Source organism: Penicillium riverlandense, assembly GCF_028828495.1.
Source record: "Penicillium riverlandense strain IBT 135883 chromosome Unknown utg000001l_segment0_segment0, whole genome shotgun sequence".
Classification (NCBI taxonomy): Eukaryota; Fungi; Ascomycota; class Eurotiomycetes; order Eurotiales; family Aspergillaceae; genus Penicillium; species Penicillium riverlandense.
This window is the reverse complement of record NW_026643194.1, coordinates 3,713,515-3,736,954: the sequence shown is the minus strand read 5'-3', so window position 1 is coordinate 3,736,954 and position 23,440 is coordinate 3,713,515. Positions and strand designations below refer to the sequence as shown.

Below are 23,440 nucleotides of genomic sequence, written 5' to 3'. Positions count from 1 at the left end.
ACTTGTTTGGTTTATTCTTCTCCTCATGCGGGGCACACGTAGGAGAACCCCACGTCGGAAAACGTCAACCTTCAATTCTTACCATTTCTACCCGATCCATCCCTTTTCTTCCTCTTCTACTCCCCACCCCTAACTCACTCACTCACGGAAACATCAATATGGCCGTCACCACCAAAGCAACCATCGCCTCCTTCGGCGGCAAGCTGCTCAAGCTCAGCCACGCCGCCTCCACTACCCGCTGCGAAATGAACTTCAACCTCTACCTGCCGCCGCAGGCCCAAACCCAGAAGGTGCCCGTGCTGATCTATCTCTCCGGTCTGACCTGCACGGCCGACAATTGCTCCGAGAAGGGCTTTTTCCAACACGCGGCGAGTAAGAAGGGTATCGCGGTGTTGTATCCAGATACCAGTCCGCGTAAGTTCTCCCTCCTCCTGGATATTTCATATTATTTAATTAGAGGATGAATGATATTAATTATGTATCTATAAGGCGGCCTCAACATCGAAGGCGAAAACGACGCCTATGACTTCGGCTCTGGTGCAGGCTTCTACGTCGACGCCACCAAAGCTCCCTACGACGCCGGGTACAACATGTACAGCTACGTCACTGAGGAACTACCCAAGACTGTCTTCGCGGCGTTCCCGCAGCAGCTGGATGGTAGTCGTGTGAGTATTACGGGGCATAGTATGGGCGGACACGGCGCCCTGACTTTGGTGAGCAGACCCTTACCTTTTTTCTTTTTGGCCATTTCGAAGCAATGGTTGGAAGAAAGACTAATGGATTGGAATAGTTCCTCCGCAACCCCGGCAAATACAAGTCCGTCTCCGCCTTTGCACCCATCACCAACCCCATCAACTGTCCCTGGGGCCAGAAGGCGTTCAAGGGCTACTTCGGGGATGAAGCGCAAGAGAAGTGGAAAGAGCACGATGCTACGGAGTTGATTAAGAAGTGGTCTGGTGGGCCATTAGATATTCTGATTGATGTGGTATGTTTTATGTCTTTCCCCTTCAATCTTGTCTTTCTTTCTTTTCTTGTCTGAGGATGGTTTATGTCTAATTGGTATCGATACCAGGGCACCGGCGACAACTTCTACAAACAAGGCCAACTCCTCCCCGAAAACTTTGAAGCTGCTGCCCGCGATGCTGGTCTTTCCGGCGTGCATGTGCGCTACCAGCCGGACTATGATCATTCCTATTACACGATGGCTACCTTTGCAGATGATCATGTCGAGCATGCGGCGAAGTACCTCTTTGCATAGTGTGTTTTCCCCTCTGTCTTTTAAATGTGTCTGTCTGCCCTTCCCAAACAAGTGTAGATGGATGTTTAGGCTTTTTTTGACGGTCTTTCTGATGGATGATTTCTTGTTTGAAAGTGATCGCCACACCAAGTCTGTTATTTGAATTCAGATCAATCAATCAAAATCTATTATCATATCGACATAATGTGGCTATGAGCGGGGGCAGCAATGGAATGAGAAGGGCCAGGATGATTATCTGTGTTAAGGTCATGCTATAATTGAGGATAGGTATAGCCAGATTCAAGTCAATAATGGTTCATTCATTTCAAGATTACACTATGATTAATTAAACGTCAATTTTTTTATTCATTGATCAGTGTGGATGAACAAACATCTAGGTAAAAAGCTGACAATGCCACACTCAAACGAAGGGTATGTACGTTCTCTTATTTCGTTTATGTTTTAGACCAACATTTTTTCTTTTCTTTTCCTCTAGTGCTAAGCCTAATAGTTCAGTTCATTTCATTCCGTCGTCTTTTTGAAATGAGAGGAAATATGATAACATGGTATCTGTGCTTCGCAGATGGTGTGGATGGTGTGTGGGTAGATCGTTCGAGGACAGGGCATCATCACCTCGTCTCGTCTCATGAGAACAAATAGAAAGAAATAAAAGCTATGACATCGGGGGAATCTAGGTGAAAGAGGAGGGGAAAAGGGAAAGAAAATGTCATGGAGATGGATAGGGGTGAGATGGATGAGAAGGTGTGTGTGAGAGGTGTTTGTGGTTGTTCATGCGCTTAGTCGTTGGATGAAGGACTGTGTGGCAATTAGTTAGAAGATTGGTGAATTAGCACGCACTGGGGCACACTTACTGGGAAGAACTGCCGGAATCCCCTGATGTCCAGCTGGCTCAATGCATTCAAAAATTCCTCGATCAGATCCGCGCCCATGCCCATGCCTGGCAGCTCCTGGTTCCTCAGGTACTCACCATACTCCATACCGGTCTTGAGGTAGATGGTGCGCTGTAGGCCGCCCGCTTCTGCGAGGACCTGCTTAGCGTGAGCATCTTTGGAGTTGAATGACGGGTTTGCAGGCAGGGCCCAGCACAGAGGCGAGAAGCGCGAGATCATGAACCCGCCAAACCCAGGAAGAGCAGTCTGCGTCGCTGCACCGCCGTTGGCTGCTGCTGGCGCGACATCTGGCCCGCCCCAGCAGATACCCATGCGGGCCAGCACGGAGAACGCCATCTTGGCCGTCGTGAAGTCGTCGATGTCTTTGGCAAAGTGTTCGATGGTGGTGATGACGGTCTCGAACAGGGGCTGGTTTTGCTCGCTGATGATCACGGCTCCGAGGTCGTTGTTCAACACGGCTAGCAAGAAATTCAGATACTCGCGCTTCAGCTCTGCAAGCTGGATCTCATCATCCGTGCCGGTTGTAGGGTCCGCAAGGCCCGAAAAGACCCGCTGTAGGAAGGGGGTCAAGAGGGTGTCGAGGATGCTGTAGATCTCACCCTTGAATCCAAAGATGACTTGGTCCAAAAGACGCAAAAACAGGGCCATTTCGTCGCGCGACGAGGTTTGAGTCAAAAGCCCATCGATCCAGCGGGGCAGTTGGGGAAGAATGCGTGCTCCAAGGACGCCGATGAGCCGGGAGAAGGCAAAACGGGCTGCAGTCCGGATGTTAAAGGACGTCTTGAGGGACTCCAGCGCAACCAGAGTCGCCTCTGCGACTTGGCAGAAGGCCTCCGAGACTTCCACTGCTGGCAGGGCCCCTTGGGTGGGTGTACCAGGCGTCCAGTCCGAGAAGCCGCGGGCGAGAGTGCCCAAAGCCATTACATCGTGATGGATCTGCAGCAGTGCTCGCTCATCGTTGGATTTGGCTGCTGCGAGGTTTCGTTCCATATCTCCGAAGATGGGGTTCAGCACCGACTGCGCGTAGAGAACCTGCTTGTCGGCGGGGACTCCAGGAGTCGAGCAGATAATCCCAACGGCCTCAAACAGGTACAGCTGGCTCGTGAATACGGCATCAGCGGAGCCTTCATGGTCTTCTGACGACATCTCGTCACCCTCATCGCCCTCCGAAGGCACCTCGGCCTGAATCACCAACAGATCGCCCAAGGCTTCAACCACCGTTTGGGCCACATTGCCAATATGGAAACGCAGCTGCTTCACAAGCCGCTGGAAGAGGTACCAAGAACGCGTCTTGACTCTTCGGACAGGATGATGCACAAGTTGAAGGAAACTCTCCAAAACGCCGGGGATGAGGTGCGCATGGTGCTGGAAGAACGAGCTGTAGCGAACGCAGATCTCCATAAACTGGAGCTGCGTGGCGGGATGTGTGTAAGAACGGATATCTGCATCAGATTAGAAACAAGACCTGATGTGAAACATCTGGTAGGACCTACCCGACTCGACCATGTGTAGCATCATCTCAATTAACCGAGTCGCAGCCGGCCCATTGGGCGCGCCTTTCATGTAGAGACCACCACTCTTGACCGCCAAGTCTCCAAACAGATACATTTCATGCAGCGCAAGATCCAGGTCGCGCCAGTCGAGCTGGCCCCCAGACGCCCGCAAGTTTTCAAAAGTTGTACCCACAACCTCCGAGATGGCATTGATGTAAAGATCCTCGTCTGAAAAGGCAATGACTTGCTGCAGCACACCCAATCGCTTCCGCAATTCCTGAAACTCCGCCTCGTCTGTCTGCTCATCCTCATCTCCCCAGTTCGAGGTCTCGTCATAGCGCATCTTGGCCACAATTGCCTTCAGAACTGGGAGTAGGATCGATTTGTTCCGCTCTTGGAAGGACGGGTTGGCCTTGTTGAGTTTGCGGAGGTAGGTGACCATGTCGTTGACACAGGGGATGACGGTCGAGCAGACTTCGTCATACTCGTCCGAGAAGTAGCGCAGGACGTGTGGCAGGAAGACCTGGAGCAGGTTGTCGGCCTTCTCCTTCACCTCGCCCGAGTCTGTTTCCAGCACCCGCACAATATCCATGACCGTGCTATTGACCAGCTTGGCCACCGTCTCTGCTAGATCCGTGTCGTACCTCGAGGTGAATCGGTTCTCGTGCAATGGTGGGCTGTTGGACAGCTGCGTGACAATGGAGTCGAGGTTCAGGAAGACAATCATCTCGATCTTGTCTGCCGGCTTCATCTTCTTGCCAATGATTTCGGTGAAGACGTCCACCGCAGCATCCCGGACCCGCTGCTCGCCTGCCCGCAACTCCTGCTTCTCCGCCCGTCCCAGCTGCTGGAACAGCAGATCCAGCATGGTCTGGTTCACCACCAGCCCGATATCGATCCAGCTGACCCAGCTGCCAACCGCCTTGAGGCACATCTCCACAATCATATCATCCCCATCCCGCCAGTCCGACAGAATCTCCTGCCAGGAGCTAGCAATCTTCTGCATGTCCCGTTGACGGATCAAGTCTTTGAGGGTGTTTGCTTTGTCCTGGTCCACCCGTGATCGTGACACTAGTACATCACCAATTTCGTCATGAATGGAATTCACCACCCGCAGGTAGAACACAATCCCTAGTGGGTTGTCCCGGGTGGAGCTAGAGGCTGACTTGTAGGTCAGGCCTAGCAGATCATCGATGCAGGTCTCCCAGCCATTGGCGTAGAGTGAGGAGAAAAGGAAGGTGATGGTCTGTGCAAGTTTGTTCTGAATGTAGGGGGCATCCGGGGTGGCTGTCCCATCAGGCCCGTAGAATTGCCGTAGGTAGGTCAACAGGCTATCTCGCACCACGGTTATGGAAGCCAGATCGATCAGCCCTGCCTGAGCGGCACTGTTGACAATCTCCAGGCTCACGTGTCGCACGACCTCTGGCTGTGGGGGGGACTTGGTGAAGAGGGTGAGGCAGACCTGCCATCCGGAGGGGTCAGAGCGAAGCTGGTTGAGGTAGTCGAAGGCCTGGGCCTTGAGGGTCTGGTCGGAGGATGGATTCCAGGCGATCTCAATGGCATTTGCTACCTGTGGGGAGAAACATGGTGAGCACCGGATTGCCCCTCGGAGGTGTGGTGGGGAGAGAGAGTGAGTGAGTGAGGATGTGATTATGAGCACAGTAGGGAGTAGTTGGGCAATGTGCAGAGACAAGGGAGAGACTTACCTGTTCTTCCATCTTCGCCCAGCCGATCTGTGACGAGAGAGAGCAGAGAAGGTAGGTGGTGAATGAATCGTGTGGTCCAAAATGTTTTTTCGGTGGATCCTTGCCGTCCTGTCTATCGTAAGCGCCCGACCATCGAGTTTAGTTAGGACTATAGAGTGAACTAAACAATATCATAATCATAACTTTTCTAATATTGATCAAGATATCTAATTATAGGATTTACAGCTCACTCGCATATCCATTACTGCGCGGCCTCCTGGCGCAAGATCTGCTGCTCCATCTTCTCAAAGCCCTCGACGGCCTTGCCATACTGCTCAAATACGCCCTTTTGGTAGCCATTGGCAATCTTCTGAATAAAATCTTCCTCATTCCACCGCTGGCCCACCAGTTGCTCAAAGGTCTGTCCAGGCTGGCGCTCGATGCCCCACACAGCCTTATAGGCAGCCCCGAGGGCACACGCATTGTCACCCACATCGAGCTTGTACACCCCGTCACTGCCGCCGAGGATCTGCCCGGCAATCTCCGCAATGGCTTTGTTCTTAGATCCGCCCCCGACCAGGTAGACCCGGCGTGGCTGAGCAGGAATGCCCTCGCCGGGGCTCTGGGTCAGGCCGTGCGACCGGAGACGAAGCGAGAGCATCTGGCTCTCCACGATGGCACGGGCTTCGTCGTGGGGCGTAGCCCAACCGTCCGTCGTCTCTTGCAGCTTGCCAGTGGTCGGGTCATAGTTGAAGCGCCACTGTCCCGGGCGCAGATTTGGCACGATCTCATGTCGGGGGAAGAAGAGGCCCATCTTCATGGGGTCGGATGGGTTCCGCTGGCCGAGTGCCGGCGTCTGTAGCGCGATCTGGTCGAAATTGGCCCAGGGCTGCGCAGGGGTGTCCTGGAGAACATCATTGATGGCATCCCGGACATTTTCGCGCGCGAGTCCGCCATTCTTGTAGCAGAGCATGAACATGTACAAGCCGGGGCTGGTCGGGTGGTTGAAGAAGTGGGTGGAGGGATCCGGCTTGTAGGCCGGCGTAGACATGAGGAAGGTCGTCGACGTGCCGAGAGACACCATCGCGTCCGATGGCAGCAGGGGCAGCGCCAGGATAGTGGCCGGGTTGTCGCCGGTCGCGGGGATGACCGTGCAGTCCGGGCTGAAGCCGAAGCGCTCCACAAAGTACGAATGGACTGGGCCCAGGTGTAGGCCGCCGTCCTCGGGCACCTCGCCGAGTTTCTGTTTGAGGTCCTCGACGCCAAATTTGCCGGAGCAGAGCTGGAGAAGGGTCTCGTCGTAGGCGCCTTGCTTGATGTTCCACAAGTTCATACCGCAGACATCGGAGATATCAAAGGGAGCCACACGGCCCAGGAAGAGCGAGGCCAGGAACGAAGAGACGAGCGAAATTCGGGATGTCTTCTGATATACTTCGGGGTGCTTTCGCGTGAAGCGAAGGATTTGGGGGCCGGTGAATCTCTAAACGACGAAGTTAGCGGTAATCGTGCAATTGGTAGTTAGGGCACTTACATGGTGCGCTTTGCTGCCGGTGGCCATGGCCAGATGCTCCGGATCACCTAGCATGGCATCGAACTCGTCGCATTCGTGCTGGGTGCTTGCGTCCTGCCAATTCGGACTATACGGGTGCGAAAAAGCTTCCGGCAGCTGCTCCTCGAGTTTCTTGGCCGGATTCATGGTCTTGAGGAGTCGCTCGGCATCCTGGCCCCAGTATACGCTGCCGTGCTGCTGTCCGGCGCCACTGATACCCTTGACCCGACGGAAATCGAGGCCCTGGCGTTTCAAGTCGTCGAGGACACTATCCAGGGCCTGGAGCCACAGTGCGACCGGCGCGTAGACCTCATGTTCGGCTTCGTTGGTGATAACGCCCTTTTTGATGGGGAAGCCGGTGGAGTCGGCGTCGAAGTCGAACTTGGCGATGTAGACGACCTTGAGCTCGGAGTTGACGACCAACCCCTTGAGCTGTTGGGTCGAGAGGTCGAATCCGATGTAGAGGGGGGAGTCCATTGCCAGAGTGTGCGATGGAGGATTGCAAACGCGACCGATGGGGGGGTGATATGTAGTGAAAACTATTTATCCAGGTCGGTAAAAAGGACGAGACTTCACCGCAATCAGTTGAGGACTGAATCCTCCGGGCCGGATTCTGGGGGGAATCCACAGTGATGTAATGCTTTCTTCCATGGATTCCTTTGAATCTGATCGTCCTCCTCGTGTTTATTCTCTTCTCTGCGATATCTTCTTATTCTCTACAATAACGGAAATCAACACACAGTCTATGTACATGGGATTATCGGTGCATTAGTCTCAGGTTAGGGTTAGGCGGATCACCTATTTAGCCGAACACGGTAAATATGCTCGGGAGAATCGAGTTCAGATCAGGATAATCATGAAATAAAGTCAATCAAAGAAGGATGTAAAAATTCAGTCGACAAATCACAACGCACTGTCCATGATCTACGTGAGTCCTACTTGTAGTTAGTCGGTCGAGCAAGGGCCCTGTCAGCTCTCCTCCTAAGAATAGAACCACCGTGCAACATCCACCCCTGCCACCATGAAATGGCCAACCTGCCTAGGGAGATCCTCCTTTGTATCGCAGACCACCTTCAGCGCCCGGAAAATCAATACCAGGCTTTGCACAATAAGTGATCCGGACAATTTAAGAACCTTTTTCAATTTTTGATGGGAGTCTGCGAGATTGAGTATACGTCTTTTCTATATATCCACGCGGTCTATACAGTATAGATCCACATCCCTCTTCATCCCAAAGGGGGTATCACATGCGACTATGCCCATTCAACACCAAAAAGAAAACAAGCCCGAAAACCAGCTGCCATGCCATTAATTCCTCTTCCGAGTGCCATTCTCCTCGACATGGTGATGGAGATGGGTCCCGGACGCCTCCGCCGAGCCATTTTCACTGGGTTCAGGGCTGGCCCGGGCGCTAGGGGCAATGAACTCTTCAGAAAAGGTGAGGTTCTGAAGTTCCACAGGAATGAAACGCATCTTGACCCGCTTCACGCCGCGCACCTTGGCACCCACGGCCGTCCGGACGGCTTCCTCTACCAACCGTGCGCGCATGAGAACCCAGTCTCCCGGTACGGCCAGCTCGATGTCCATCAAATAGTTCTGCCCGGACTTCATCCCCTGAACGTCGCGGACCACCACCCCGTCGCCGTCTGCAATTTCTTGCAATGCCTTCGCGGCAGCCTTGTGTACGGAGGATTTGATGTCGTCGTCGACCGTCGTGTCGGCCAGCTCCAGGAGAGAGGTCCTCGTATTGCCCCAGCCGGCTCTGATGACCATCAGTGAGATCAACAGCCCGCCCACTGGATCCAGCCAGGTAGCGTCTTGGAAGACATAGCTTCCCCCGATGGTGAATAGGGCCACAATACTCGTCAGGGAGTCGATGCGGTGGTGGACGGCGTTGGATGCAAGGACCGAGGACTTGCGCTCATTGGCGACCTTCATAGCTGTGCGTGGGGTTAGCGTAAAGTAGCGCAGAGAGAAAGGAATACATACTCGCATGGTAGAGCCACTCCTTCACCACAATAGATCCTGCAGCCAACCACGCCGCGTGGATACTCGGCCCCAGGATATCCGCACCGTGACTGTGTGAATGCGAATGGCCATGTCCCAGAAGCCCCCAATGAGCCATTGCCTCCGCCGCCTCGGGGTAGACCTGACCCAGCAAGATCTGCCCAGCATTGAGACCCATAAACACGCCGCCGCAAAGCAGTAGCCCGCTCACACCCAGTGCCCCAATGCTCTCGACCTTCCCATATCCGTTGGGGAAACGCTCGCTGGGCGGCTTGAGTGACAACGCAACCGTGCCCAGGGTCAGGAAGTCGGACACGAGATCAGTCAGGGCGTGGTACGCGTCGGCAATTAGGGCTTGTGAATGGAAGACGTAGCCGCCAATGAATTTTCCAATGGCCATGGTAAGGTTGGCGAATAGACCGATGCGTGTGATCCGCACGCCGGCGTCGTGTTTGTTGGTGGAGGTCAGGTACACATTATCGTGGTGGTGGTGATGGTGACCGTGGCCGTGGCTGTGGCCGCCATGGGCCCGTGATTGTGTAGCCATGAGAGGGAGAGAGGAGACTGCAGGTCGGAGGGATCGAGGGCGAGCATGCGAAAGGGAGAGGAGGGAGGAATGATGAGGTTTGGTCGAGGATGTGAGGACGCGAGCGCCAAAGCCACGTAGGATCCCGGGCGGACTGGAGAGACTAGGACGCAGCCTGCGCAGGGGCTGCATCTTCGTTTGGTTTGTGTTCCTGAAATCAAGAAGAAATGATAGTGGGTGGTCCAGAGTATTATTATTATAATTCCTTGTTGTTGTCCTTCGATCATGTAATCCCGCCAGTGTTCCTTCTTCCATGATCCTGTTCTTCCCTTCTACACCCACGCTGGCGTCATGCAGCACCATGACGCTACACTCCCTCTCCGACTTTGCTTTTTCTAGCCCACATCTATAGATATCAAGAGCACCTCCTACTTAGACGATGCGTCTTCAATGACGACACCCGCCATCCGCATCCCCTTCACAGGCCCGCTGCCGCCCGCCATTATCGTCCCTCCGTCCGCGAGCACCCTTGCCGGAGCCATCGATGCCATCTCTGCCTTCCTAACGGCCTCGCCCTCCCCCCATCTCCGGGGTGTCGATGTTGGCCGGTATTCGCAGACCGTCCTGCTGACTGGCGCCGGCATCTCCGTCGCATCCGGCCTATCAGACTATCGAGGCGAGAACGGCACCTACCGCAGGAACCAGTCCTACCGACCGATCTATTACCATGAATTTCTCTCCCGCCATGAGTCACGCAAACGCTACTGGGCGCGCAGCTTCGTCGGCTGGCCGGGACTCGTAAAAGCGCGCCCGAACTCGACGCACTGGGCCATCCGCGACCTCGGGGCCAAGGGATATCTCAGCTCAGTTGTGACACAGAACGTTGACTCGTTCCATTCCCTGGCGCACCCGGATCTGTCGACTATTGAGCTACATGGCTACCTCCGGTCGGTCGTTTGTACGAGCTGCCGCAATCAGTTCCCGCGTGCAGACTTCCAGGCCTCTCTGGAGAAGCTCAACCCGGCATGGGCGGAATTCCTCGCGCGCATGGTTGAATCGGGTGCGCTTGACACAGAAAACCCGGAGGAGCAGCGGCGGAAGGGTCTGAAGCTCAACCCCGATGGCGATGTCGATCTCGCCGAGGCACCGTATTCGACCTTCCGCTATCCTTCCTGCCCGACCTGCTTGACAGACCCTCCTAGACTAAAAGATGGGACTCGAGCTCACGTCGAGGTGGAAAGCGATGGGGCCTGGATGCCGACGTCCAACGCCGGGATCCTGAAACCCGCGGTGATCATGTTTGGCGAGAACATCGACCCGGCGGTTAAAACGGCGGCCGAGGAGGCGATTGACGATGCTGGGCGCCTACTGGTGATAGGGAGCAGTCTGGCCACCTACTCGGCGTGGCGCCTGGTGGAGCGAGCGCGAGCCCGGGGCATGCCTATTTCCATCATCAATGTCGGCGGCGTCAGGAACGAAGCGGTGCTCTTTGCGCAAGAGGATCATGCCAATGTGCGGTGCAGCCACCCATCGCAGAGTATCTTGCCGCATGTAGTCGATCGACTCGTGAATATCGCACAGAATAGATAAACATTTCAATCAAATAAGTAGCTAATCCCATCCTGTGTAGTGTCAAATAAACCTAGTTGAGTCCGAGTCTATTAATACTTGGTGGGGCACTTCTTCCCTCCCTCTTCCTCGCTCCCCTTCTTCTTCCCAACCATCATCCATTCATTATTCACCATGGACAATAAGTCGCAGCAACCCAGCTCGTTCCAGCAGCTGGAGAAGGTATGCTCCCTCTTCGTCTCCCATCATCCTCATCACTGACTCTCTTTCGGACAGCTCGGTGAAGGCACCTATGCCACAGTATGTTCCGGATTCCACGCCTCTCCCTTCCCCCTCCCCCAACCACCCGGACTGACCTGACCCTCCAGGTCTTCAAAGGGCGCAATCGCCAGACGGGTGAAATGGTCGCCCTGAAGGAAATTCACCTCGACTCCGAAGAAGGCACCCCGTCGACCGCCATCCGCGAGATCTCCTTAATGAAGGAACTGAAGCATGAGAGTATCGTGTCGCTCTACGATGTCATCCACACAGAGAACAAGCTCATGCTGGTCTTTGAGTTTATGGACAAGGACCTGAAGCGATACATGGACACCCGCGGCGACCGCGGCCAGCTGGACCCAGCCACCATCAAGTCCTTCATGCACCAGCTGCTCAAGGGCATTGCTTTCTGTCATGAGAACCGAGTGCTGCACCGCGACCTCAAGCCCCAGAACCTGCTGATCAACAAGAAGGGGCAGTTGAAGCTGGGCGACTTTGGCCTGGCACGCGCCTTCGGTATCCCCGTCAACACTTTCTCCAACGAGGTTGTCACCCTGTGGTATCGGGCCCCGGATGTCCTGCTGGGCAGCCGCACCTATAACACCAGCATCGACATCTGGTCCGCTGGGTGCATCATGGCGGAAATGTATACGGGCCGGCCGCTCTTCCCCGGCACGACCAACGAGGACCAGCTGCTGAAGATCTTCCGTCTGATGGGCACGCCGTCGGAGCGCTCGTGGCCCGGCATTTCCCAGCTGCCGGAATACAAGCCCACGTTCCACGTCTACGCAACGCACGATCTCGGCCTGATCCTGCCGCAGATCGATCCCTTGGGACTGGATCTCTTGAATCGCATGCTGCAGCTGCGCCCGGAGATGCGCATCAGCGCCAGCGATGCCCTGCAGCACCCGTGGTTCCATGATCTGCCCCAGGTCCATGCTCAATTGCAGCAACAGCAGCAGCAGCAGCAGCAGCAGATGGCCGGCCAGTATGGGGGCATGGTCCCACCGCAACCGGCCTATTGATCGCGGTGTCTGCGCATGATGAGATGACGAGTTTGAGATTAGACGATTGGAAATGGGTGGACAAGGCGTTATACCCGATAATTCTTACTTTATGTTTTTTTTTCTCTTTGATATTCGCATGTTAGGTCTGGGAAAGACAAGGAGTGTCTATATTTCCTTCGTTTCGAAATGGATCGTGCTCTAGATTCAATTTAACGGTCTACTTCGTTCCATCTTCAATAAAAACAGGCCCCTGTGCCTAGGTGTCTATGCCTATTTGAGAATCCTCCTTTTCGTCATCGCTTTCTGTTTGCCTCTCGACTCTGGCCCTTTTGGCAACATTGGGATTGGGCCGCCTCCCGCATGGACTATTGACGGTTGCCATGTCCGACTCGTTCCGGCTGGTGTCACGCGATTGATCTGTTTCCTCCCGATCAGAAAGCGTCACTGGCCCGGGTTTGTCTGGGCATCGCCAAGCTGCTTTGCTCCAGGCTATCCCACGTCCTTGGGGTGAGAACAGGCAGGAGCAAGGTCGTACATAAACCATATCTCCGAGGCTTACACTAAATCCTGACGAGACTCACGTGCTGGAATCTGGCCGCCATTACTGTTCGGTGGCAGACATCATCCCGGCAAGACCTGTGGAGTTTTATATCCTTTTTCGTCAGTAGGAGGGAGGAACTATTGGCAATATGTCTTTCTCTTCTCTTCTCTTCCCTTCCGAGTCCTTCTGCCCCAGGATGCCCCATCTCGGCCAGTGAACTACAAGCCGTACGACAAGATCAGACCCGGGCCGGGTTTCCCTCTCACCTGTGTTTATGTTCACTGCAGGTCGTGCAGGGAGTAAGCAGGCTGAGACCAGATAATCACCCTCCGCGCTGTCGGGTCGTCGAGCCCACATTCTGGTTTATCTCTACGCCTCGTCGGGGGTGAAATCGGGCAGTAAATGCTTCGTCTGTTTAATTTCGCGTGCTCTAGCAAGGTCGACATATAGACAACAGAATATGAAACTATGTCGTCGGCCACGCAAAGGCAGTTAGACGCCATCTCGGCCACAGAGCGCGTCTGCTCGGCCATCTCGCTGATCGGGACTTTTGTCATTTTCACCACATTCATCGGCTCCAGGGGCTTTCGGAAGCCTATTAATCGTCTGGTCTTTTACGCTTGCTGGGGTAATATCATGACCAATATCGCGACTCTCATCTCGCAGGATGGCATTCATGCTGGGGTTGGGGGTCCGCTGTGCCAGCTGCAGGCATTTCTCATTCAATGGTACATATACGCTATTCTTCTTTGGTCTCTCGTGCCTTATCTCTGATGATGCTCAGGTTCATGCCGGCCGACGCCCTCTGGACCTTCGCCATGGCGTGCAATGTCTACTTGACCTTCTTCCACAAATACAATTCGGAGCAATTGCGTCGACTGGAGTGGAAATACGCTGTGTGCTGCTATGGCCTGCCATTTATTCCCGCCTTTGCGTACTTTTTCATCAAATCTCAAGCTCGGGGGCGAGTCTATGGCTCTGCTATTGTGAGTCTGACTTGAGGATAAGGTCTTCCGAGATACTAACATCTGCAGCTATGGTGCTGGATCTCCATAAAATGGGATTTCCTCCGTATAGCCGTCTTCTACGGCCCGGTCTGGTTTGTCATCTCCTTGACATTTACCATCTACCTGCGTGCAGGGACAATCATCTTTCAGAAGCGAAGCCAGCTACGGAGTCTCGGAGCCATGGACTCCCTCGACACGGATGTCCAACCGGAAGCCCCCTTCAACAAGCTGGCAGGCATCCAAGTCACCAGCGAGATCGCCTGTTCGTCCCCGGAGCGCCGCTCCATGACTGCCACCCGCACGGTGCCTTGCCGCAGCTTTACCTCGTCGAACTTCAGCCCATACTCCGTCACCATCGAGGGAGGTAGTAGTGGCAACGTCGGTGGTGGCTATATTGTTCCCTACAGCCACGGGATAAGTCCAATCCCAGATCCACCATCTACATCAAAACTCCCTCCGAGTCCTCTCCGTACCGATATCTCCACCCCCAAGCCCGTGCGCTCCGAAACAACAGACTCGCACTCGCAGCGCCGTGCAGTGGCAGTGGCAGCGGCCGACACAGCGACCTGTGCGTATTTCAAGTACGCAATCCTGTATTTCATCGCATTGCTCGTGACATGGGTACGTTAGCCCCCCTTCATTCAAAAGATAGAAGCACTAATAACCGATTGTCTCAGGTCCCCTCAACCATCAATCGAGTATACGCCCTCGCCTACCCGGAAGCCTTTGTGTTTGGTCTCAATTACGCCTCCAGCTTCGTACTTCCGCTCCAGGGATTCTGGAACTGCCTTATCTATGTCTCTATCTCGTGGCCGGCCTGCAAATCTCTCTGGGCTGATATGCGTGCTCGTGTGCCGTTGTTGTCGAAGATTGCACCCATCAGTGTAGGTGGGCCGGCGCAGTGCTCGCAGAGAGAGGTGCGAGATTCCCGAGTCTCGCATAGTACGGTGGGGCATCATTCGGATGATAGTCTACAGGAATTGGCTGGAGTTAGGTGAGGGGATTGTGGGTTTCGGGCGATGTACAAGTATATAATATCATGCCTAATGGGCTGAGACATCTATAATTTCTAATACTGACTTGAATGGGAAACAAATGCTAAAAGATGGTAATTACAGTATCACAACAGTGGAGATATATCAGATCCTCGATCAGTTGTTCAACGACACGAACTTGTTCAAGTACTGCGGACCCTCGCACAAGATAAGGTTGTCCGCGACCCATTTCCCCGTATCCTCTTTGGAAATCGTATATCCAACGGCCGTAGACTCCCTTCCGGTCTTGATATCCTCCACTCCGACGTGGATCTTCTTTTTCTTCTCGCCTTCCAGCAAAAGGGCGGGACGAATGATGGTGTAGTTCTCGCCACTTCCAGATAAGATATCTTCCATGGCCTTTTTATCAACATGCGGCACCTTGAGGATGCAATGGTAAAGCGGATCCAGAATCATCGGGCTGTCGCGGCCAAAGTTTGATATGCCCCGGGAGCTGCAGGCAATAATCTGCGGGTGACCCGTGGCGCCGTCGCGGCGCACCTGGGCAAGTGCTTCGAGGAGAACTGTCGCACCCTTTTGGCAGACTTTTGGGTCGTCGATGGTCATCTTAGAGATAATGGGCTTGCCTCCGATGGTGCTCACGATCAGGTCGACCAGCTTGCCGTCTTCCGTGAGCAGACACTTGGACACGGCGGCGACATCATGGGCGTTGCCCTGAACAACTTTGAGATTGGGTGTTGTCTCTGGCGTGAAGATGTCTGTGAGCTTGGAGGGATAGCGGCATAGCGCGATGCACTGGTGGCCGGCCGCGAGAGTGTGCTTTAGGGCTGCGAGGCCCACGCCGCCACTAGCGCCGAGGAACGCAACGGTTTTGATGGTGGAGGTCATCGTGATTGCTTATCAAAATTTGGATGGATGAAAGTGTGGGTGCTTTGCGTTGTTTGTTAATCTGATTTCCTGACAGCGGGCCCGACGCTGCTTTTTATCTACATTGTAGTCCCCGAAGGCTGCGCGAGGCTGACCGAGTTAGAGTTATTCGGCGTTTCTTCGCGCTGACGGCATTGATTACATACCCACCATCGCCCAACGCATTAAACAAACCGGAGAGCGAGACTAACGCGAGAGTCAGCCGAAAAGAATTCAGGCGTTAATAATGCTATGCTAGCATGGCACAAGCACCGCCCACAGCTTCAGCGCCACTGACAATGAGCGCGGTCGCCTCGGTCTTGGATGCCGAGAAACGCGCGAGCTCCCCGCCCAAGGCGACCCCCAAGCTGCGCAGCTGCGTCGTCTGTCGCAGTCGCAAGGTCCGCTGCGACAAAAAATCTCCGTGCTCGAATTGCCGTCGTGCAAACATCACCTGTGTCTTTCCATCCGCTGATCGTCCGCCGAGATGGGCCCGACGTCTGATATCTAATCAGCAGGCAGCACAGGGTGCCCCCGTGGCAGACCATATCATGGAGAGAATTCACAGCCTCGAGACCCTCGTCACAGAGCTGCGCGGTCAGCTCGAACAGGCTAACTTGACCGGGGGTTCTTCGGCGGTCCACTCGCCGGACAGCTCCTCGCAAGGTCCAGATCCGGTCCACCAGGAGAATGCTTCGTCGACGCATGAAGGCAATGTTCAGAAGCAGTTTGGGAGATTAGTTCTCCAGGATGCCAGCCAAAGCCGCTACTTTAGTAGTGGTTTCTGGTCCCGGGTCACCGATGAGGTATGTCAGTCTGCTCCTGTCGTATTGCCTGAATTGACGTTATGATCCAGCTCGATGGACTGAAGATGGACACTCGAGGTCTTCTACTAGGGGATTCTGACAGCTCGGACGATGACACCTCAACGAGAAAGACCCAGTCTACTCAGGAACTCGGCCGCACGCCTTCCGAGCGCCATGCATTCTTATTTCGACACAACTTGAGCCCTTTTATCCCCGATTTACGCGAGTTCCATCCGTTACCATCTCAGATACCTTTTCTCTTGGATGTTTTCTGTGAGAACGTCAATGTCTTCGCACAGATCGTCCATCGCCCTTCCGTTGAGAAGATGGTCCGGGAGCTTCGCGGGAGTGACTTGACGAGCCTCAAACCTGGAAATGAGGCCTTGATCTTCTCGATCTACTACGCGGCCATCACTTCAATGGAGGACGATGATGTATGTTGATATTATGGATGGACAAGAATTAAGACTGACGGTCGTTCAGGTCATCATCAATTTTGGATCTACCAAAGCCGAGCTCAATCTCAAATTCCGTCTTGGCCTGGAACATGCGCTTGCAAGGGCTGATTTTTTCAATGTGCCTGATTTGGTTCTGGTGCAGGCATTTGCTATCTTTCTGGCTCTGGTTCGCCGGCATGACAGCCCACGGTTTGTGTGGATGATGACGGGGATGGCCATCAGAATGGGCCAGGCTCTCGGGTTACATCGTGACGGCACCAATTTCAAGCACCTCACTCCATTTGAGATTGAGATGCGACGAAGAGTCTGGTGGGTCTTGTGCTTCCTGGATGTGCGAGCATCGGAAGACCAAGGTATGGACGTGACCATTGCAGCCGGCACCTACGACACCAAGCGACCTCTGAATATCAACGAAGGAGATCTTCATCCTGATCTGAAAGAAATGCCTCCAGAGCGCGAGGGTTTGACCGACACGTCCATTATGCGTATTTCGATTAACATGTGCGAGATCACCAGACAGATGATGGCGCCCAGTTTCAAGAACCAGGCCCCGAGCATGGAAGAACAGAGCCGCCTGCTGAATGGGTATTACGAGATTCTCGAACGGGAATTTCTGCAATATTCGACCAAATCTGGGAACATTTCGTATTGGGTGCAAGTTACAGTCGCACAAATTTGGATGGCCAAGATGACACTTCTGACCTATCTGCCTGTGCTCTTCTCTTCGCCCAGTGAACACTTCTCCGACGAACTTCGAAGCAAGCTTTTGGTGGCGGCCATCGAGGTCGCCGAGTATAATCATGCCCTGAACTCCGAGCAAGCCTGCCGCCACTGGCGCTGGCTTTTCCAAACCTACACCCATTGGCACGCGGTGGTGTACCTTTTGATTGAAATTACGCGGCGTCCGTGGTCGCCCCTTGTCGAGAGGGCCTGGGTGGCCCTCCACAGTGTGTGGCTCATTCCGACCCAATCGCACATGGACAAAAATCTGCGAATCTGGTTCCCCTTGCGGAAGCTGATGGGTCAGGCCCGCCAGCACCGCGAGATGGAGCTGGAGAGGCTGCGAGGGGATGCCCCGGCTGCCGAACACCTGGAGAGGGAGGACCGAAAGATGCCGGTGCCCTCTTCGAGTCCGGGGCTCTCTTCAGCCAAGGATGCCAATGCCGCAGAGTTCTTTATTAAGCGGTGGCATCATTTACTAGTTCCAGTGCCGGCTGGAGCCGGGTGTACAAGCAGTGCCACCGCCCGTGTACCTGGGGACAACGCCACGAGGGCTGCCAGTCTCTCGGATCCCTTTTTTGGGACTAATATCGATCCTCAGAGCGACATGGAAAGCCGCTCCCAATCGGCCGTTGAACCAACGTATCATGCTGGTTCGCACTCAGGCCAGAACCTGTCAAGTGCTGCTTCCAACGACTTCGGACCGGCTCTGTCGACCACTACTCCGATGGATCCTTTCAATGTGAATAACCCGTCTCCGGCCCATCAGGCGGGCGTGGTCCCCTGGCTGTGGGCGGATAATAGCGCACCCGCCGAATTTTCCAGCTTAGATATCCCAATGGATCTGGACGGCGAGGTCGACTGGTACAATTGGGTCGAGTCGGCTAAAGAAGTGGAATGGGATACAGGACGTGCATAGGATCGTATGTATATAGTACCTAGTAGAGTGGCAGGCCTACGGAGGGTGCTATCTGAGACAGGCAGGTATCAAGCGATTTCAGATTCGTCCAGCCCTCCTCCGACTAGGCTTGGTGGCTTCCAGGTCTGCTGTGATATGTCTACGGATTTGAAGAATAAAGGGGCGTTTATTTCTCTAAACAAGTACAAGAAAGGGGCTCAGGGTGGAATAACGATTCTCTATTCGGATCCAAGATCATATAAACATCTAGCTTGATAGCCACCTGACGTAACGATGTTTGGACTTTCCAACAGATGTACCATTTCTTCCTTTCCTATTTCCTTCTCAGACAACCTATCTATGCTCTCTGTCTCACCTTTTCACCCCCAACAATCACAAATACCCATCTTACCATTTGCCTCTTTTTCTCCAACTGCGCTTCACCAGCTTTGAACCGTATTGACAGATCATCAATCTGCCTGCTGCATTATGGATATCGAGATGTGGTACGAAGCCAGAGCAGATGTGTGTCGAAACTGCGGAGGCAAAGATCATTTCATACACCACTGTCCGAACCCTTGCCGATTCTGTCGAGAGCCCGGCCATCTCAATGTGGAGTGCCCGTTGATAGTTCCCTGCCACACATGTCGCCGCAAACTCCACAGCAGCGACTGTCCAGAGCGCCCTCTTTCCTCACACCGGCTGATGGAACCTGCAAAAGAGGAGACGGCTAGAGCACCTGCTACTATCGCTTCTAGCCAATCCCGGTACACGCCCATACCCGCTACTGCGCAACAAAAAGCAGCACTAAGCAATGAGGTGAGACCCTTGGAGGTAGACGAATTCTCAATTCTTTTAAGCCTAACATCAGAAACGAAAACTACTAGGCACCCATTCAACCTGCGGTTGTGTTTCCTGTTCTCTTTGAGATATATCTCGCTCTAATTCGGAAGCTCGAGAGTGGGTTCTGCCAAGACACACCACTGCCGTATCGCGAGGTTATCGGCCTTTTTGACAGCCCCGAAGAGCTTGCCTCACGACTTGTTGATGCTGTCGATCCAACAATCCGACACTTACAAGGACAGACAATCACAAGAGCCTTGTAAGTTTCAAAGTTTCTGTCTGAATATTTAAGGCTAACATTAGTAAAGGTTAGACGAGGTTCGCGAAGCGCAGATCAGGAACAACCTTTCTTGGACAGCAGACGAAGGATATCTTGACTATGTCATAGACGTACGCTTTGATAATTACTGGCGAAGTTACGTTGGACAGTCCAACGATACACACCAGCGAGTTTCATATCATATCCGGCAGATCAAAAATGGTGCATATAATACACTTCACTACTTTGTGATCAAGAGAGGTGAGGGATCGCGTGTCCCCAACTTCATCAAACTGTGGAGGCTGGTCTTGCCTCGCAGTGTTGATCCCGCTGTCAGAGAGGTATGCAGCAATGTGCTAGAGATGGGAATGACTCGAGCGTTTCAGTCACTCCCACCGAAAGAACTCGAAAACGCGTTTGGCGCTCCACTTGAGGGCGAGGATGGCTTCTCATTTGTCGGCCTCAACCTAATTTCACCACTTCTCCAGGGATCATTCATCTCGTCTTGGGAAAGGCATCAATATTCTCTACAACTGAAAGGATCATTGGATCCAGATATCCGAGAATTCCCAAATGTTCGCACAGAATATCACAAGAAACTCAAAACAGCCGATAATGGTGGCATTCTTCGGAGATACACCAAGGAAATGTGTCAGAACGCGCTTTGGGCGGCGGCTGATACTCAGCCAGGTCTGCGGGTACATATCGAGATTTTCCAACGTCAGGTTTTTGAAGATAATGGCACTTCTCAAGGTCCTGAACAAGCAAAGGACGGCGAATTCAAGTGGTTACAGGACGCCCTAGATGAGCTGTCAGCGGCGGACAGTAAGCATGTGGAATGTTTGCTTCCTGTTGGAAACCGCATTTCTCGCCTCGGAATAGTCCTCAACGAAGGTGTCTGGGGAAATCCTGGTAGAGATGCTTCACCGGATGCTTCAATACCTTCAGCACTCGCTCAATGTGGCTTCAATGCCTCAAACATTCTGCTCTGGACGGCTACGTTTCGTCGCCCTCTATCTGTGGGCCCAGGGATGCAGATATTTCCCGATAGCCGACCTATCAGTACACTTCAGCAGCTTAACATGAGCCTCATATCGCGAAGCTTTGTAGATGTTGTTCTAGTATGTGATGCCGAAGCTGAGAAAATCTTGTTTGAAAACAACCCATGGGTCATACCATTTATGATTCAGCTTGATTCCTCCCACAAGTGGAGGTCTTGGATTGAGCACCGACGCCAGCGCCGCTTGTATATCTCATGCCCCTCACCACTGGTAGCTCTGTGGAGTGACCATTGGCACAAGGCGGCGAGAGTTTCAGCAATTTTCCGATTTGCAGCCGTCTTTGCGGGGATTCGAGGAATTAAATCTAGCGCCTGCGCTACAAGTCTGATTGTACTTGAAGTCATTCGTCTGTACGCGAGAGAGAAACAAGGAGGGGAGAAAGTTACGATGCAAAACCTTGACCCACGTCTTAGGGCGTGGCTTGAAGTTTCTGGTTTTTCACAACAAGACGTCGAACTTCTTGAAACATCGGCAGAGTCTCTATCGACTGCGCTGCTTATGATACTCCTCTTACGGGCAGGCACTAAGAGAACTACACCAGATGGAGCGATAAATCAAGCGTGTGCTCGCCCAAGGCTTCTTTCTTCTAATCAGAAAAGAAGACGTGTCATGGATAGGACTCAGCTGGAGAAAGTCCGAGAAGTGTTGCAACATGTCACTCAACGACAACAGACGGCTGCTGGACAGGCAGTAGAGCCTACCGGTACATGTTCTGCAGATTATCAGTCTGTGAACATTGATATTCAGCATGAAGGTGATCAGTTTGAAGGCTTGGAGATCACAACTGATGAAGACGGCGTGGTGTTAAACGCTTCCATCCCTTTCGAGACTGGTTCTAATCAGAAGTCAGCTACATCAATATCATCTCATGAGTTGTCTTTACGGATGAAGCTACTGCAAGGCACACATGGACCCAAAATCCACAAACACACATCGAACATGCATCGAGCTTATGTGACCCCTTGGTTTCCGTTACTGCTTTCTTTTGCAGACCACGATACGTCTTGCAAAGAAGTGAGAATAAAGGCTGAGATTGTCAATAAGAAACATTCTTGTATGTGGGCTTCGGATGCTCGTGATGACGATCCAGCGAAGAGACTCGCATTTCGTGTGACTTGCACGGGAGAAAACGGATCTATGTGGACTGTTTATCCTTCTTGCACCGGGGATTTGGCAGCCAAGAGAGCCAACAGCTTCGTGGATTGGATGGATGGGCTTCCGATAGAGGAAATCAGCACGAGAGCCCGGCGATTGATCTCATTTTCCAACACAATGCACCTTCCGACGCTCTATACTGATGAAGCTGGAAATTTGATGAAGAGCGGAATAAAGCGCAAACAGGATGAAGTGATTTGCTGATACTAGTTGCCTCCTTGAACGGGCGGGGTTCCCGGGCTTTCTTTTCTCAGAACATGCATTCTACATGACAGACTCAGACGCCCGCAATCCGATGATAGTGACGATGGCAATGATTATCAAGACGGCAGTGAAGAGGAGGACAGTGAAGGGGATTTGGTGACCAGGATGATAGTGACGAAGTTCATGATTATGATGAGAGCAGTGATGGATAGAAAATCCCCAGAGATAATGAATGTGTATTTGCTAGAGTCCCATCTATTGCCGATTCCAGGCAGGTTTCTCTTCTAACAAGCTATTGTAGTTCACATTGGTTTTTGTCTAGTAAATCAGGTTGGATCTACTGTGATTTATTCATCAATCTAATTAATAATGCGATCATGGGTGTTGGTTACAGTTGCTTCGTGCTATTGGATTTGATATGGGAAATGATATACTAATCCATAAATGGCTCCGTATCTGAAGGTATTCCTGGCTCTTGTCTATGATGAAGCAAGTGATAGTGCATTCAATAAACAACAAGCTTTTGACATTTGTCCGATATTAGCTCGTTGCTCTTCATGGCACTTTTATATATTTCTGTGTCTCAATTATTCCGACACTTACACGTTTTACGGTCATAACAAAACCCCTTCTACGGGAATCGCGGTAATTCACAAAGCAGGTATACGCTTAACTCTGCTAGCAGAATATCTGTCCTTCTAATTTTAAAGCTTCAACACGTCACCGCCAGTATTACACACCGATCACTCAGGCCATATGTCCCAAGCAACGGGCTTAGTAGGCTCAAAATTTGGATATGGTGAATTTACCACATTCCTAAGACAGTCATCCAGCCGCTTAAAATGCCATTTCTCTATAGTCTTATTCGTAGTGTAGTCTATCTCTGCCTTACGGTGCTTTAACATATATACTGAAGATCCTTACGCTAGCCTATATAGCTAGTTTTTGAATGTCCCTTCTATATGTAAAAGCTCAATATGCTCTAAGGTTTCTAGATATAGGCATTGGTATTACGAGCAGTGATAATAATATTCTTAGAATTAAAACAAACTATTTGAAAATTCTTTAGAAGTAAACGTATTCGAGATACAATAGTTAAGCGAATATGCGGACTTGTCTACATTTCGCTGTGTTATTTTTAACCCACTCTTATATTTTTAGAATAGTAATCACTTAGCTTAGTATATTGTCTAGGCTTATTTGAAGAATGCACGTTCTAAGCAAAGGAAGGTGAGAGCTATGCCTCTATGAATTTCTTTTATAGGTTCGTAGTAATCTAGTCTATATTCGGTCTGAGGTTTCGTAACCCGACTGGGTGCAATATCAATTGAATCGACTGGCTAAG

At 52.5% G+C, this 23,440-nt stretch overlaps 10 protein-coding genes across 10 annotated transcripts; 6 read left to right on the top strand and 4 right to left on the bottom strand.

The window, feature by feature from the left end:
• Window positions 1-158: 158 nt before the first annotated feature.
• On the top strand, window positions 159-1,258 carry N7474_001515 (S-formylglutathione hydrolase; the record flags this gene model as incomplete). Its single annotated transcript, XM_057192930.1, has 4 exons — window positions 159-414; window positions 490-713; window positions 791-985; window positions 1,073-1,258. 4 exons carry the CDS (start codon window positions 159-161, stop codon window positions 1,256-1,258), a joined length of 861 nt encoding a protein of 286 aa, XP_057057883.1.
• An 806-nt stretch (window positions 1,259-2,064) lies between these two features.
• Window positions 2,065-5,359, bottom strand: N7474_001514 (Ran GTPase-binding protein LOS1; the record flags this gene model as incomplete). Its single annotated transcript, XM_057192929.1, has 3 exons — window positions 2,065-3,590; window positions 3,642-5,211; window positions 5,348-5,359. The coding sequence occupies 3 exons, from the start codon at window positions 5,357-5,359 to the stop codon at window positions 2,065-2,067; spliced, it is 3,108 nt and encodes a 1,035-aa protein (XP_057057882.1).
• A 229-nt stretch (window positions 5,360-5,588) lies between these two features.
• Window positions 5,589-7,352, bottom strand: N7474_001513 (xylulokinase; the record flags this gene model as incomplete). Its single annotated transcript, XM_057192928.1, has 2 exons — window positions 5,589-6,806; window positions 6,858-7,352. The coding sequence occupies 2 exons, from the start codon at window positions 7,350-7,352 to the stop codon at window positions 5,589-5,591; spliced, it is 1,713 nt and encodes a 570-aa protein (XP_057057881.1).
• An 831-nt stretch (window positions 7,353-8,183) lies between these two features.
• Window positions 8,184-9,429, bottom strand: N7474_001512 (cation diffusion facilitator family transporter; the record flags this gene model as incomplete). Its single annotated transcript, XM_057192927.1, has 2 exons — window positions 8,184-8,815; window positions 8,865-9,429. 2 exons carry the CDS (start codon window positions 9,427-9,429, stop codon window positions 8,184-8,186), a joined length of 1,197 nt encoding a protein of 398 aa, XP_057057880.1.
• A 429-nt stretch (window positions 9,430-9,858) lies between these two features.
• Window positions 9,859-10,998, top strand: N7474_001511 (putative SIR2 family histone deacetylase; the record flags this gene model as incomplete). The annotated part of the gene is made up of 1 exon (XM_057192926.1): window positions 9,859-10,998. The coding sequence occupies one exon, from the start codon at window positions 9,859-9,861 to the stop codon at window positions 10,996-10,998; it is 1,140 nt and encodes a 379-aa protein (XP_057057879.1).
• Window positions 10,999-11,151: 153 nt separating this feature from the next.
• On the top strand, window positions 11,152-12,260 carry N7474_001510 (cyclin-dependent serine/threonine-protein kinase phoA; the record flags this gene model as incomplete). Its single annotated transcript, XM_057192925.1, has 3 exons — window positions 11,152-11,199; window positions 11,254-11,277; window positions 11,346-12,260. 3 exons carry the CDS (start codon window positions 11,152-11,154, stop codon window positions 12,258-12,260), a joined length of 987 nt encoding a protein of 328 aa, XP_057057878.1.
• A 991-nt stretch (window positions 12,261-13,251) lies between these two features.
• N7474_001509 (putative cAMP receptor-like protein) lies at window positions 13,252-14,788 on the top strand (the record flags this gene model as incomplete). Its single annotated transcript, XM_057192924.1, has 4 exons — window positions 13,252-13,511; window positions 13,568-13,769; window positions 13,818-14,411; window positions 14,468-14,788. The coding sequence occupies 4 exons, from the start codon at window positions 13,252-13,254 to the stop codon at window positions 14,786-14,788; spliced, it is 1,377 nt and encodes a 458-aa protein (XP_057057877.1).
• Window positions 14,789-14,941: 153 nt separating this feature from the next.
• N7474_001508 (NAD(P)-dependent oxidoreductase) lies at window positions 14,942-15,673 on the bottom strand (the record flags this gene model as incomplete). Its single annotated transcript, XM_057192923.1, has 1 exon — window positions 14,942-15,673. The coding sequence occupies one exon, from the start codon at window positions 15,671-15,673 to the stop codon at window positions 14,942-14,944; it is 732 nt and encodes a 243-aa protein (XP_057057876.1).
• Window positions 15,674-15,951: 278 nt separating this feature from the next.
• N7474_001507 (uncharacterized protein) lies at window positions 15,952-18,594 on the top strand (the record flags this gene model as incomplete). Its single annotated transcript, XM_057192922.1, has 3 exons — window positions 15,952-16,497; window positions 16,548-16,931; window positions 16,981-18,594. 3 exons carry the CDS (start codon window positions 15,952-15,954, stop codon window positions 18,592-18,594), a joined length of 2,544 nt encoding a protein of 847 aa, XP_057057875.1.
• A 684-nt stretch (window positions 18,595-19,278) lies between these two features.
• On the top strand, window positions 19,279-22,095 carry N7474_001506 (uncharacterized protein; the record flags this gene model as incomplete). The annotated part of the gene is made up of 3 exons (XM_057192921.1): window positions 19,279-19,392; window positions 19,461-19,675; window positions 19,725-22,095. The coding sequence occupies 3 exons, from the start codon at window positions 19,279-19,281 to the stop codon at window positions 22,093-22,095; spliced, it is 2,700 nt and encodes an 899-aa protein (XP_057057874.1).
• Window positions 22,096-23,440: the final 1,345 nt, after the last annotated feature.